Source organism: Kogia breviceps, chromosome 14 (assembly GCF_026419965.1).
Source record: "Kogia breviceps isolate mKogBre1 chromosome 14, mKogBre1 haplotype 1, whole genome shotgun sequence".
In the NCBI taxonomy this organism is placed as follows: domain Eukaryota; kingdom Metazoa; phylum Chordata; class Mammalia; order Artiodactyla; family Physeteridae; genus Kogia; species Kogia breviceps.
This window is the reverse complement of record NC_081323.1, coordinates 22,750,290-22,761,367: the sequence shown is the minus strand read 5'-3', so window position 1 is coordinate 22,761,367 and position 11,078 is coordinate 22,750,290. Positions and strand designations below refer to the sequence as shown.

Genomic DNA, 11,078 nt, shown 5'->3' with positions numbered 1-11,078 from the left:
TATCGTACTAGGCCTGCACTGTCAGAGGACACTGGGTGGTTATAGCTAGAGGGACAGATGCGGTGACTACTGCTGTGAGACTGGTTCTCTCTGGGCTGGGTTTCTGAAGCTCTCCTCCACAGCTGAGTATGGTTGGAAGCTGGAACCAGGTGATAACGGGCCAGCTGTGACACTGTCACTCGGATAGAGATCGAGTGACCCGGACCACGACTGAGCCTCTGTCTGTGGCTACTTGGGCAGCCATGAACTTGACCACAGCCTCAGAAACCATGACTGATTGAGACCAAAAAACCGTGGCTGGTGGACGTGTTTCTGGAGCTGGATATAAAATGCATCGTTTGATAAAAGTTATTATCCACTGTTCAGAAGCTAAAACCAGTAACTAAAAGTAGCAAAAGGCAATGTTTGATGGGGCGGAACCTGAAGACCCGGACCGTTTCTCCCGCGACCGAGAGATCCGCCCGGCCCCTTTTCCCATCGCTCCAGTCCGGCGCCAGAGAGGGGGAACTTCCGGTGCGCTTCCGCGGTGCCTGAACCTGAGGCAAGACGCAAGTCGGTGAGCGCGGCCTCCTGTCCTCTTTTAACTCCTCTGCTTTCTTTGTCTGTGTGGTTCGGCCACCCCTCTTCCCAGCTCGGGATCGCGGAGGGCCCTGCACTAGGGCACCTAGCGGGGACTGTGGGCCGGTGGTGGGACCCACCTGTGTCTACAGGCCTTGCTTCCTGAGAAACCGTCACCAGATACACCGTCGCCAGGACTTCCTGGGGCACCCGCGGTAACTTGCTTTTTTACGTAACTTTAGAACTTGCGGGCCGGAGGCCGTGGCTCCGCCTGACGTGGTTCTGAGCTACTCTCTGTAACTTCGGCTAAGGTCTTTTCTCCGAACCGAGGCTTTGTTTCTTATCTACAAAATGGGTATAATGCTTTTATTAAACAAATGTTTACCAAGTGACTAATATGTGCTAGAGATACAAAAGACCCACGTCTCCTGGAGATGACAGCCCTCAATTAACATTTGCAAAATTGCAGCTGTGATAAGTGACATGGAAAGATACAAGGCGCCCGTGAGAGCGAATTACGGGAGAACTGACTTAGCCCCGGTCAAAGAAGCTTTACTGAGGAGATGAATGTTGAGCAGAGATCAGAAAAATGATTTGAGAAAGAGGGGAGGGAAGAGTTTTCTATCAGGGAAGCCTCCTGTTTGAGGGTCTGAAAGAGGTCAGTTTGGCTGCAACAGAGAGCGTGTGGGGGAAGCATGGTATGACACAAGCTGGAGGAGTTGCCGGGGACCAGACCACGCAGGCCTTCCTTGTAGGTCGTGGTAGGAATTTAGTTTGCCAAGAGCCACATGAGAAGCCTCTCAGAGGATATTAAGTATGGGTGGTGATATGCTTAGATTAGTGCTTTGAGAAGGAAGGTCACTCCAGCTATTGGATGGAGAAGGGATTGAAGGGGCGATCACTCTCTGGGTGAGGGATATGGTAGCTTAGATTAAGGAGGTGGTAGAGAGAAGTGGGTGGATGTGACTTTCTGCCTCCCAAGGCATCTTCTTTGTGCCAGGCCATGTGCCAGCTGCTGAAGATATAGTGAGGAGAATTACAGTCTGGTGGAAATAGAAGGAAAGGAATGGCATTATCAAGGAGGGGCATACAGATGCCACCAGGGAAGTTGGCTAATTGATGAGCAGTTATTCTAAACACGATAGCTGTTCATCTAGCAAATATTTATTAAGTACCTTCTGAATTCAAGATTAGGAATAGGAAAATGATATAAATTATTCAGAGCAGTGGCTTTCAGTCTTTTTTGATTGTGATCTACAGTAACAAATACATTTTATGTTGTGACCAAGAGTCCATACAAACACACAAAGCTTCAGAAAACAGTACTTAGCTTTAATATTTATGATGTATTCTGATTTTTAAAATTCTGTCCTTTTATTTAAAAAAGTTAATGCTGATTGAGATCCCCTAAAATGATCTCTTGACCCATTAACAGGTTGTGACTTTCAGTTTGGAAAAATAATGCTGATTTAGAGTGAGAGACATTTGTGTTGGGTATTAGGTTAAGACAATAAAATGTGTCCTTAACATTTTTGGAAGAGGGTTGCTCTTCCTTTCCTCATGGTTTTATTTTGTTTCGTTTGTTTAAATAAAATGAGTAAAAAGGATTAAACAGGCAACTGGTCCTTCTGTTTGTGAAGTTTTGGGGCCTTGCTTGTATGTCTGGCTAGATTGGAAGTGCCTAGAGGGCAGTAACTGTCTTACCCTGTGAATATTTCTGTTAGTGCCTGGCGAAGATCCTGACACAGTGCAGGCATTCTGGGGTTATTTGTTGAATTGAATAGGTAGGTGTCTTGGGACTAGAGGGTTAGATAATTGTCCTGTTTAAATTAGTTCATGCTGGAACCATTCTTATAAATGCAGAGGCAGTGTGTGTCTGCTTACAGAAGTTTTATCAGTGTGTCCTCATGGGTAGTTCAGAGGTAGACAAAATAAATGTTCTATGGTCTTTCTCTTCGGATCCAAGGCCAACTGTGCCTCCTGAATCCCTTCTGGGTGAGCAGTCCAGAGCTGTTACTAACTGTGAACCCTTTGGGAAGTCGTTTCACTCCCTGGACTTCAGGTTTTTTATAAGTAGGAGAAGAAGAAGGGTGTGGTTGTGGTTAAAAGCTCTTCACTGCCCAACCCTTTTGTGAATTTTAGATGCTGAGCACCCACTTTCCACCTTTGGTCCATTTCTGGGCCTTCCCTGAGGCTTATAGCAAACTGAGTGGGTGCTTCTCAACTCTTCTGGGGAATCTCCAGCAATAGGTTTTAGACAGAGTTATAGTTTAAGACAGTTTAGGAAGAGTTATAGTTTAGAATGGACCAGCCAAGCCTTCTCTGCCTTCATTCACTGTTGTGAGGAGATCTGAGAGTAGATCCTGAGTGAACAGTGGAAAGAACACTGGCCTTGGAGGGCAGGGTACCCAGGTTCTAATTGGGTCCTCTGTGACCTTGAACATGTCACTTTTCTTTAAGTGATGTCTTTCCAGCTGTGAAGTGAGTGTTCTTGCTCATTAAACCAAAACACAAAACCCCTCTTCTCTTTGAGTCTTATTTTCTTCATCTGTAAAACAATGTGGGGTTGTGGTGAAAATAAAGGAAGATAATTATGTCAGGGGTCTAGTTCAATATCTAGCACACAGAGAATGCTCAGCAAATGAAGCATCCTTCCCCAGGTTCTGATTAACTCTGATATATTTCTTTTTCAGCTGTTCTGGAAAACTAGAAAAGTTTTCTTTTTGGTCACTCACCACTGGTCCCATGGCTGCCATGCAGATGGATCCTGAGCTTGCCAAGCACCTCTTCTTTGAAGGGGCCACTGTGGTCATCCTGAATATGCCCAAGGGGACAGAGTTTGGCATTGACTACAACTCCTGGGAGGTGGGGCCCAAGTTCCGGGGTGTGAAGATGATCCCTCCGGGCATCCACTTCCTCCACTACAGCTCTGTGGACAGGACCAATCCCAGGGAGGTGGGCCCCCGTATGGGCTTCTTCCTTAGCCTACAGCAGCGGGGGCTGAAGGTCCTGCGCTGGGATGCAGTCCAGGAAGAGGTAGACCTGTCCCCAGCCCCAGAGGCTGTGGTGGAGGCCATGAGGGCCAACCTCCAGGAGCTGGACCAGTTCCTGGGACCTTACCCATATGCCACACTCAAGAAGTGGATCTCACTAACCAACTTCATCAGCGAGGCCACAGTGGAGAAGCTCCAGCCTGAGAGTCGACAGATCTGTGCCTTCTCAGAGGTGCTGCCTGTGCTCTCCATGAAGTACACCAAGGACCGGGTGGGGCAGAATCTACCCCGCTGCGGCACTGAGTGCAAAAGCTACCAGGAAGGCCTGGCCCGGCTGCCCGAGATGAAGCCCAGAGCTGGCACAGAGATCCGCTTCTCCGAGCTGCCCACACAGATGTTTCCGGCAGGTGCCACGCCGGCCGAGATAACCAGGCACAGCATGGACCTGAGCTATGCTCTGGAGACCGTGTTCAGCAAGCAGTTCCCCCAAAGCCCCCAGGACATGCTAGGTGAGGAGGAACAAGGCTTTGAGAGTGGGCCAGGGGAGGTGTGTATAGTAGGAGGGCTTGAGAACAAGGAGTACATCTTGGGTTATCTAGTCCAGTGGTTCCTAAACCTGGCTAGGAGGCGGTCTTGCCCAGAATGCTTGTTAAAGATACAGATCCCCAGGTCTTACCCCTGGAGGCTGATTCAAGAGATCTGGATTGGGGCCCCAGCAATTTATCTCTCTGTCTACCTAACAGACAAGCACTGTAGGTGAACCTGATGCAGACAGTCCTGTGTTTGGGTACTGATGGTGTGGCCCAGCCTCCCTGCCACCGCATCTTACAGATTGAGGTCCATAGAGGGAAAGGATTTGGCTGCTAAGTGGTGTAGTCGAAGTGAGACCAAAGCCCAGGGCTCCTGGTTCCCAGGCCAACCCATGTTCCTGGGGGCCTCCCACCTCCCCCCTCAGTTTGCTCCTGACTCTCTCAAGGCTTCATCCAGAAGAGTAATTTTCTTTTTCTTTTTTTTTTTTTAAAGGTCCAACTCTTTTTCTTTAATTTTTAAAAAATTTTGGCTGCATCGGGTCTTAGTTGTGGCACGTGAGGTCTTTCATTGCGGTGTGTGGACCTCTCTCTAGCTGTGGCACGCAGGCTCTAGAGTGTGTGGGCTCAGTAGTTGCGGTACACGGGCTCTCCTCTAGTTGTGGGGCACGGGCTCAGTTGCCCCATGGCATGTGGGATCTTAGTTCCCCAACCAGGGATCGAACCCACGTGCCCTGCATTGGAAGGCGGATTCTTAACCACTGGACCACCAGGGAAGTCCCAGTGATTTTCTTTTAATTGTCATAATTTTTGTTGTTTTCCCCCCTTATTACAAAAAAATAACATATATTCATCCTAGAAAAAAAACAAAAATAAAATTCCAAATCCCACCACCTAGAAATAACCATTTTTTTACACTTTGTTGTACTTATTTTCCATCTTTTAGATATATATTTTATGTATTTCTCAGTTTAATATTTTTATGTTTCCTTTTAGTCTTTTTTTATTCAATTATATGTGTTTTTGTATATATGATATTTTTACAAAAATAAGACTACAGTATATTATTCTGTAATTTGCTTTAATATAAACATTTTTCCATGTCACTGAAATGGTCACTTCTCTTTAGTGGCTACTTATGTTCCATAGTAATTGAACCAACCCCTGTTGATGGATCTTTAAGATGTTCCTATTTTCCCTATTATAAGTGTTGTCTAGTGAATATCCTTGTGTGCCCTTCTGCATACATTTCAGGGTGAAATTGTTGGATTAGAGTGTGCATGTTGCCAGGAGAAGGTCATGCATCCTTGCCAGCTGGTGAGGCTGTTGCCCATCACCTTTGACTTGGCATTTGATATGGCAATTTAGCAAAGGTCTCTTCCAAGTGGATAGCTGAAAAATGGCATCTTGTTTCAATTTATATTTCTTCGATTACTAGTGACAGCAAACATTTGTCATATCTTTAATAGCTGTTAATATTTTTTCTTTTATAAGTTGTCCAATATTTACATATTTTTCTACTGGAAGATCAGTGAGAATTTTGAATATAGGGCCTTTTACATAATAGGCTTAGCTGATAAAAAGGGACATTTTATGGGGTGTATCTATTTTAATAAGTAACACTTGAAATTCTGGCTTAAAAATAAACAGAAAAAAAAAAGAACAGAAATCCTGTTTTCTACCTCTTAAACATTTCAGTTCTTCAAAGTAATCTTGTGAAAAGGTCTGTTTCAGGGATTACTGTATCTTTATGACAGCCCTTTGAAATTATTTCTGATCATAATTTAATTTTAGACTAAGCCAGAAATGTATGAATTTAAACAAATGCCCTAAATTCAGAGAATAAGCTCATATTTTCACAAACTAACCAGGTAAAGCCAACTGAAGAAGCAAATCATTAACCTCTAGAAAAGGTTAAATTTTCTAACCTATAGAAAGTTTAACTATATTTTGAAAATATTTATCAAATGTTCAAAATATCTAGACCCAGGTAGCTATCCACACAAATCAAACTTGGTTCCACAAGCCTAGGAACAGAGAACTAGTTTTTCCAGGTCTCCAGAGGTGACAGATCAGACACCATGCGTTTAAAGAGGTATTTAGTGTTGAGTACATCTGTTCTTCTTATGGCCCACACGTAGATATACCACAGAAGCCCTCCTTAAATTTGAAGCCAGAGGGCTTCCCTGGTGGCGCAGTGGTTGAGAGTCCGCTTGCCAATGCAAGGGACACGGGTTCGTGCCCCGGTCTGGGAAAATCCCACACACCACGGAGCAGCTGGGCCTGTGAGCCATGGCCGCTGAGCCTGCGCATCCGGAGCCTGGGCTCCGCAACGGGAGAGCCCACAACAGTGAGAGGCCCACGTACCAAAAAAAAAAAAAAAATTTGAAGCCAGAGAGAGCATCTCTGATCACCAACAGTTTATTTTGGCAACTAGAGACCCAGCTGCTTGCCCAAGGACAATGGCTTCTGGATTACCAGGTCTCTGTTTGAAACAGGGATCTGGTGGGAATAATAACTAAGATTTCTTGAGTGACACTTTGTGCCAGGCATTATGCGAAATGCTTTATATGTACTATATTGATTCATTTAATCTTCACTACAACCCTCAAATAAGGAAATTGAAGCATAAACAGATTAAGTAACGTGCCCAAAGTCACACAGCTGCAGAGTGGTGGAGCTGAGATTTGAACCTATGCATTTTGGCTCCAGAGCCCATGCTCTTAACCACAGGCTGCTCATAGAGATCAAGTCACAGAGCCCTGTGATTAAACAAACAAAAATAATTTGGCTGACAGGCTAACCCTGGAACAAGTACTCATGAATTTTCTTGTTCAGGGAGGCTCTAGGACTGTTCCCACCCGACAGAAATTTGTTTTAGGGCTTCCCTGGTGGCGCAGTGGTTAAGAATCTGCCTGCCAATGCAGGGGACATGGGTTCGAGCCCTTGTCCAGAAAGATCCCACATGCCACGGAGCAGCTAAGCCCACGAGCCACAGCTACTGAAGCCCCACTACTGAAGCCCGTGCGCCTAGAGCTGGTGCTCTGCAACAGGAGAAGCCACCACAATGAGAAGCCCACTCACCGCAGCTAGAGAAAAGCCCACGCACAGCAACGAAGACCCAATGCAGCCCAAGATAAATGAATAAAATAAATAAATTTTTAAAAGAAATCTGTTTTTTCTTTCCATTGTTCAGTTGCTAAGCATTAGATGTGTGACCTTGGGCAATTTGCTTGACCTCATCTATGAAATGAGGCAAATACCACCTTCCCTGATCACCTTGTGGAGTTGGGCTGAGGATTATGTGGTGTAATGCAGCATTTCCCTGACCCTGAAGCAGACCGTGTGCATCAGAATCACCCAGGAAGCTTGTTAGAGCTACAGATACTGAGGCCCTATCATCTGTCCTCAACCAGTATCTCTGGTGGTGAGGCTTGGGCAGCCTTATTTTTAACAAGTTCTCTTAGTATTTCAGATGGACAGCCAGTTTGGGGATCCACTTGGCGTAATATCCATGGACACATTTTGTAAACTTGTTAAATGCTAGGCAAATATTATGTGTGCCTCTTCTCTTGCAGTCAGATATCACAGAAATCCAAAACCAGTTTGGTTTCTCATGGCTTGAGTTTATAGCAGTTCAGCAAACTTTCATTGAGCAGCTGCTAGGTGCAAAAGCCTGTGCCAGGCACTGGAAGAGTGACAAGGATAGAAAGCCACTTATTGCTGAGGCCCAGTGGAACTGATGGCTTAGTAGTGTCAGCCAGTACTCCTCTCCCTCAGGATCATTTCTCCTCTCTGCACATTTCAGGTGAACTCCAGTTTGCCTTTGTATGCTTCCTGCTGGGGAACGTTTATGAGGCATTCGAGCACTGGAAGCGGCTCCTGAACCTTCTGTGCCGGTCAGAAGAGGCCATGGTGAAGCACCACACCCTTTATGTCAACCTCATCTCCATCCTGTACCACCAGCTTGGCGAGATCCCCGCCGACTTCTTTGTGGACATCGTCTCCCAGGACAACTTCCTCACCAGCACCTTACAGGTGAGCAGGCTTTTGGCTGACACCCAAGTGGGTCAGAATTAAGGCCACGGTGTGTGAAAGTACCCTTGGAGGCTTACCTTTTTGGTTTTTGCTATTCTTTCCTGAGCCAAGTTTTCTTAATTTCAGTTTCCTAGTAGTAGGCTGTTCTCTGGTTCTCTCTCTCCTACTTGATTATAAGCTCCTTAATTCCAGAGACCCTCTCTGTGTACCACCTTCTCCCCACCTCACACCCCAAGGTTCCTAGCACTGGGGTACTTGGAATTTGAGTCAGCCCCACCCCTTGAGCAACTCCGCTCAAAACAGTTTTTATTTCTGCCTCCCTGTAGCTGTAAGTTGCTGCAAACCAGTAGGACAGAGTTTTGAAGCTAGTTATTCCCAAGGAAGCATCTGCAGCTCCTTAGATCTCATTTAGGCATTAAAGTAACTTTGATTTCCTGTTCAAACAAAATGTGCCAGTTTCTGCAGAGATTCTCTGACAGAAAAAGTGAAATTTGCTTTTAACTCAGCAATTAAATTTTCATTATGAGTGATAATTAGGGAAGAAGCTTCAAACAACTTACAGTCTTCATCCTGTGCTATTTCCTCCCTTTGCAAACAGATTAGCTTCCTTTATGTTCTTGGGACAGCCTCTGTCACTCACATTGTGTAACTTTCTCAAGTATAGAAGAGGCAGAAGCTGCAGGCTGTCAGTTTCCATACTTTCTGTTTCATGAGTGTTTTCTTTCTCACTGTGTGTGAGACCCCCCCACAGGCCTGCTCCTTAAAAGGTGGCTATTCACTAACCTCCCACTCTCACCCATGGTAAGGGAAGGAATGAACAGTCATTAAATGCCTGTTGGCATTTAATAGGCACCATGCTTATCTCTTTATATGGGTTCCCACATTTAATCTCTCTGGAGCATGTAAGACAGGGAGGATTATTCCCATTTTACGAATGAGAACACTGAGACTCAAAAAGATTAAATCATTAATATAAGGTCACACAGCTGGTAGGTGGCAGAGTCAGGATTTGTACCCAGGCCTGAGTCTTGGTTTAAGTCCTATGCTTATGCCCCTACATACCGAGTATAGTGTAGATTCCCCCACCCCCGAAAAGAGTCTTGATTGACATTAGTGGACACACTATCAGGGGCCTGTTTCTCATAGGTACAGAACACTTTTCTAAAACCTGCATACTGTTGGAAGAGTCCCTGTGATCAGGCAGCTGACATAAACCTCTGAAGTTGAAGGATTTGTGTGGACCATGGGGATGAGTCAGTCAGGCTGATGGTTTGAGCCTGGTGTATTCCACTTCATGAGAGTTATAAAACTGCCCTTTTATTGGTTCTTGATATCACAGCGAAATTAAATCCCTTTAGCCTTCCTCTGCAGGGAAAATCGCCCCAGTTACTGGGTCATGGGTTGCAGAGCAGTAGGAGGCAGCAGCCTGCTAACTGGCCTCTGGCAGCGGGAGTACGTGCTGCCCTTGTGACATGCGCTAGTGCCGTCGTGCAAACATAGGAGGGCCACAGTGTGTCGTTGGCTGTCCAACCATTGTCAGCATGACCAGCAGCTGAGCTCTCATTGCTGAGACTTTGTTGCCAGCAATGATTTACAAAGCAGAAAGGGCCCAGCTGGATTGCTTGATGTCCAGGTAGGGTGTGCAAAGCTGATGATTAGAAGAATTTTGTCTTTGGACTTTTCACCAAGAAGATTTGATGTCATTATTTGGAAAAATCCAGGACATGTGCCTTAAAAAATATATATCAACACCTGTTTTTTCAGCAGCATCCTTTCTTTATATACAGCGTTCTCCTCAGAGTGTTGAGGAATATATATATGAGTTAACCTGTTTCTCAGAGGTACAGAGCACTTTTCTAAAACCTGCATACTGTTGGAAGAGTCCCTGTGATCAGGCAGCTGACATAAACCTCTGAAGTTGAAGGACTTGTGCAGAAGCATCTCTTCATTGATTTATCAGGTGTTTGCTTAGCACCTGTTGTATACAAGGCCCTGTTCTAGGATGGGAAATGTAGCTCTGGGCAAGGCAGACAGAGTCCCTGATTTGGAGTTTAGATTTTGTGGGAAAGTAAACAAAAGAATTAACCAGATAAATCCAGGTAGCCCTAAGTGTTTTAGGAGGCAGTACCGTTTTCCTAACCCAGGCCTTTAGGTCTCATCTAGACTGCATCAGAGTTTATCAACTTCCATGTTTACCCCCATCAGTCCACCTGTCTCCCACACTGCCACCAAAATGCACGTCTGATTCTATTTCTCTGTGGCCCTCGTTGCCTAAAAAGTTAAAAGCCCAAACCTCGGTCATAACACCCATTCTGATCGGGCTCCTAATCTGTTCTCCACCTTTTCCTTCCTTTCCCTATTTTCCACCATCAACTCCAGCAGCAGTGGTCTCCTTGCAAGTTGCCAGACATGTCTTGCTGTTCCACGCCTTCCTCTTTTTTTTTTAATTGTAAAAAAATACATAACATGAGATTTGCCCTCTTAATTTTTTAAGTGTACAGTACAGTACTGTTAACTATAAGCAGAGAGGATCTCTAGAACTTTTTCATCTGGCACAACTGAAACTTCATACCCATGTTTCATGTCTTCTTAACCGAACCTGATTTTCCCTCCACCTGCTATGTACTTGTTCATCCTACAGGATGCCCTCTAGGCATCCCTCTCTGTGGTGCCATCCCTGATATCTCCCTCCTTTCCATGCTATTAGCCTACTTTGTACTTGTCACTATTACATTGCACAGGCTGTGCCTGCTGAAATGTATATATTGTCTGCCTGGCTTTCCCACTGAGCCATGGGCTTTTACCAGAAGCCTATTTTTTGTTTGTCTGGTTATCTTCAACACCTACTTGAGGCCTAGCACTGATCTCACTTTGTGTTATTGGGTGTTTTTAGTGCATAATTCCTGTGGCAGTGTGAACAGATGACCCTGCTATGACAGGTGTAAACAGTGAAGTCTGGTCA

The 11,078-nt window shown here is 45.3% G+C and overlaps 1 protein-coding gene across 4 annotated transcripts in view; it reads left to right on the top strand.

The window, feature by feature from the left end:
• The first annotated feature begins 484 nt into the window (after positions 1–484).
• Positions 485–11,078, top strand: part of AAR2 (AAR2 splicing factor) — a 62,138-nt gene continuing 51,544 nt past the window's right edge. For 2 of the 4 annotated variants that reach the window (XM_067012258.1, XM_059038082.2), the window contains exons 1-3: positions 491–556; positions 3,252–4,060; positions 7,887–8,116. In XM_067012258.1, the coding sequence (XP_066868359.1) occupies positions 3,304–4,060; positions 7,887–8,116 (987 nt within the window). In that variant the 5' untranslated portion in view covers positions 491–556; positions 3,252–3,303. Of the gene's footprint in view, positions 774–3,251; positions 4,061–7,886; positions 8,117–11,078 lie in introns of all 4 variants that reach the window. The other 2 variants (XM_059038081.2, XM_067012257.1) reach the window with 2 other exon arrangements.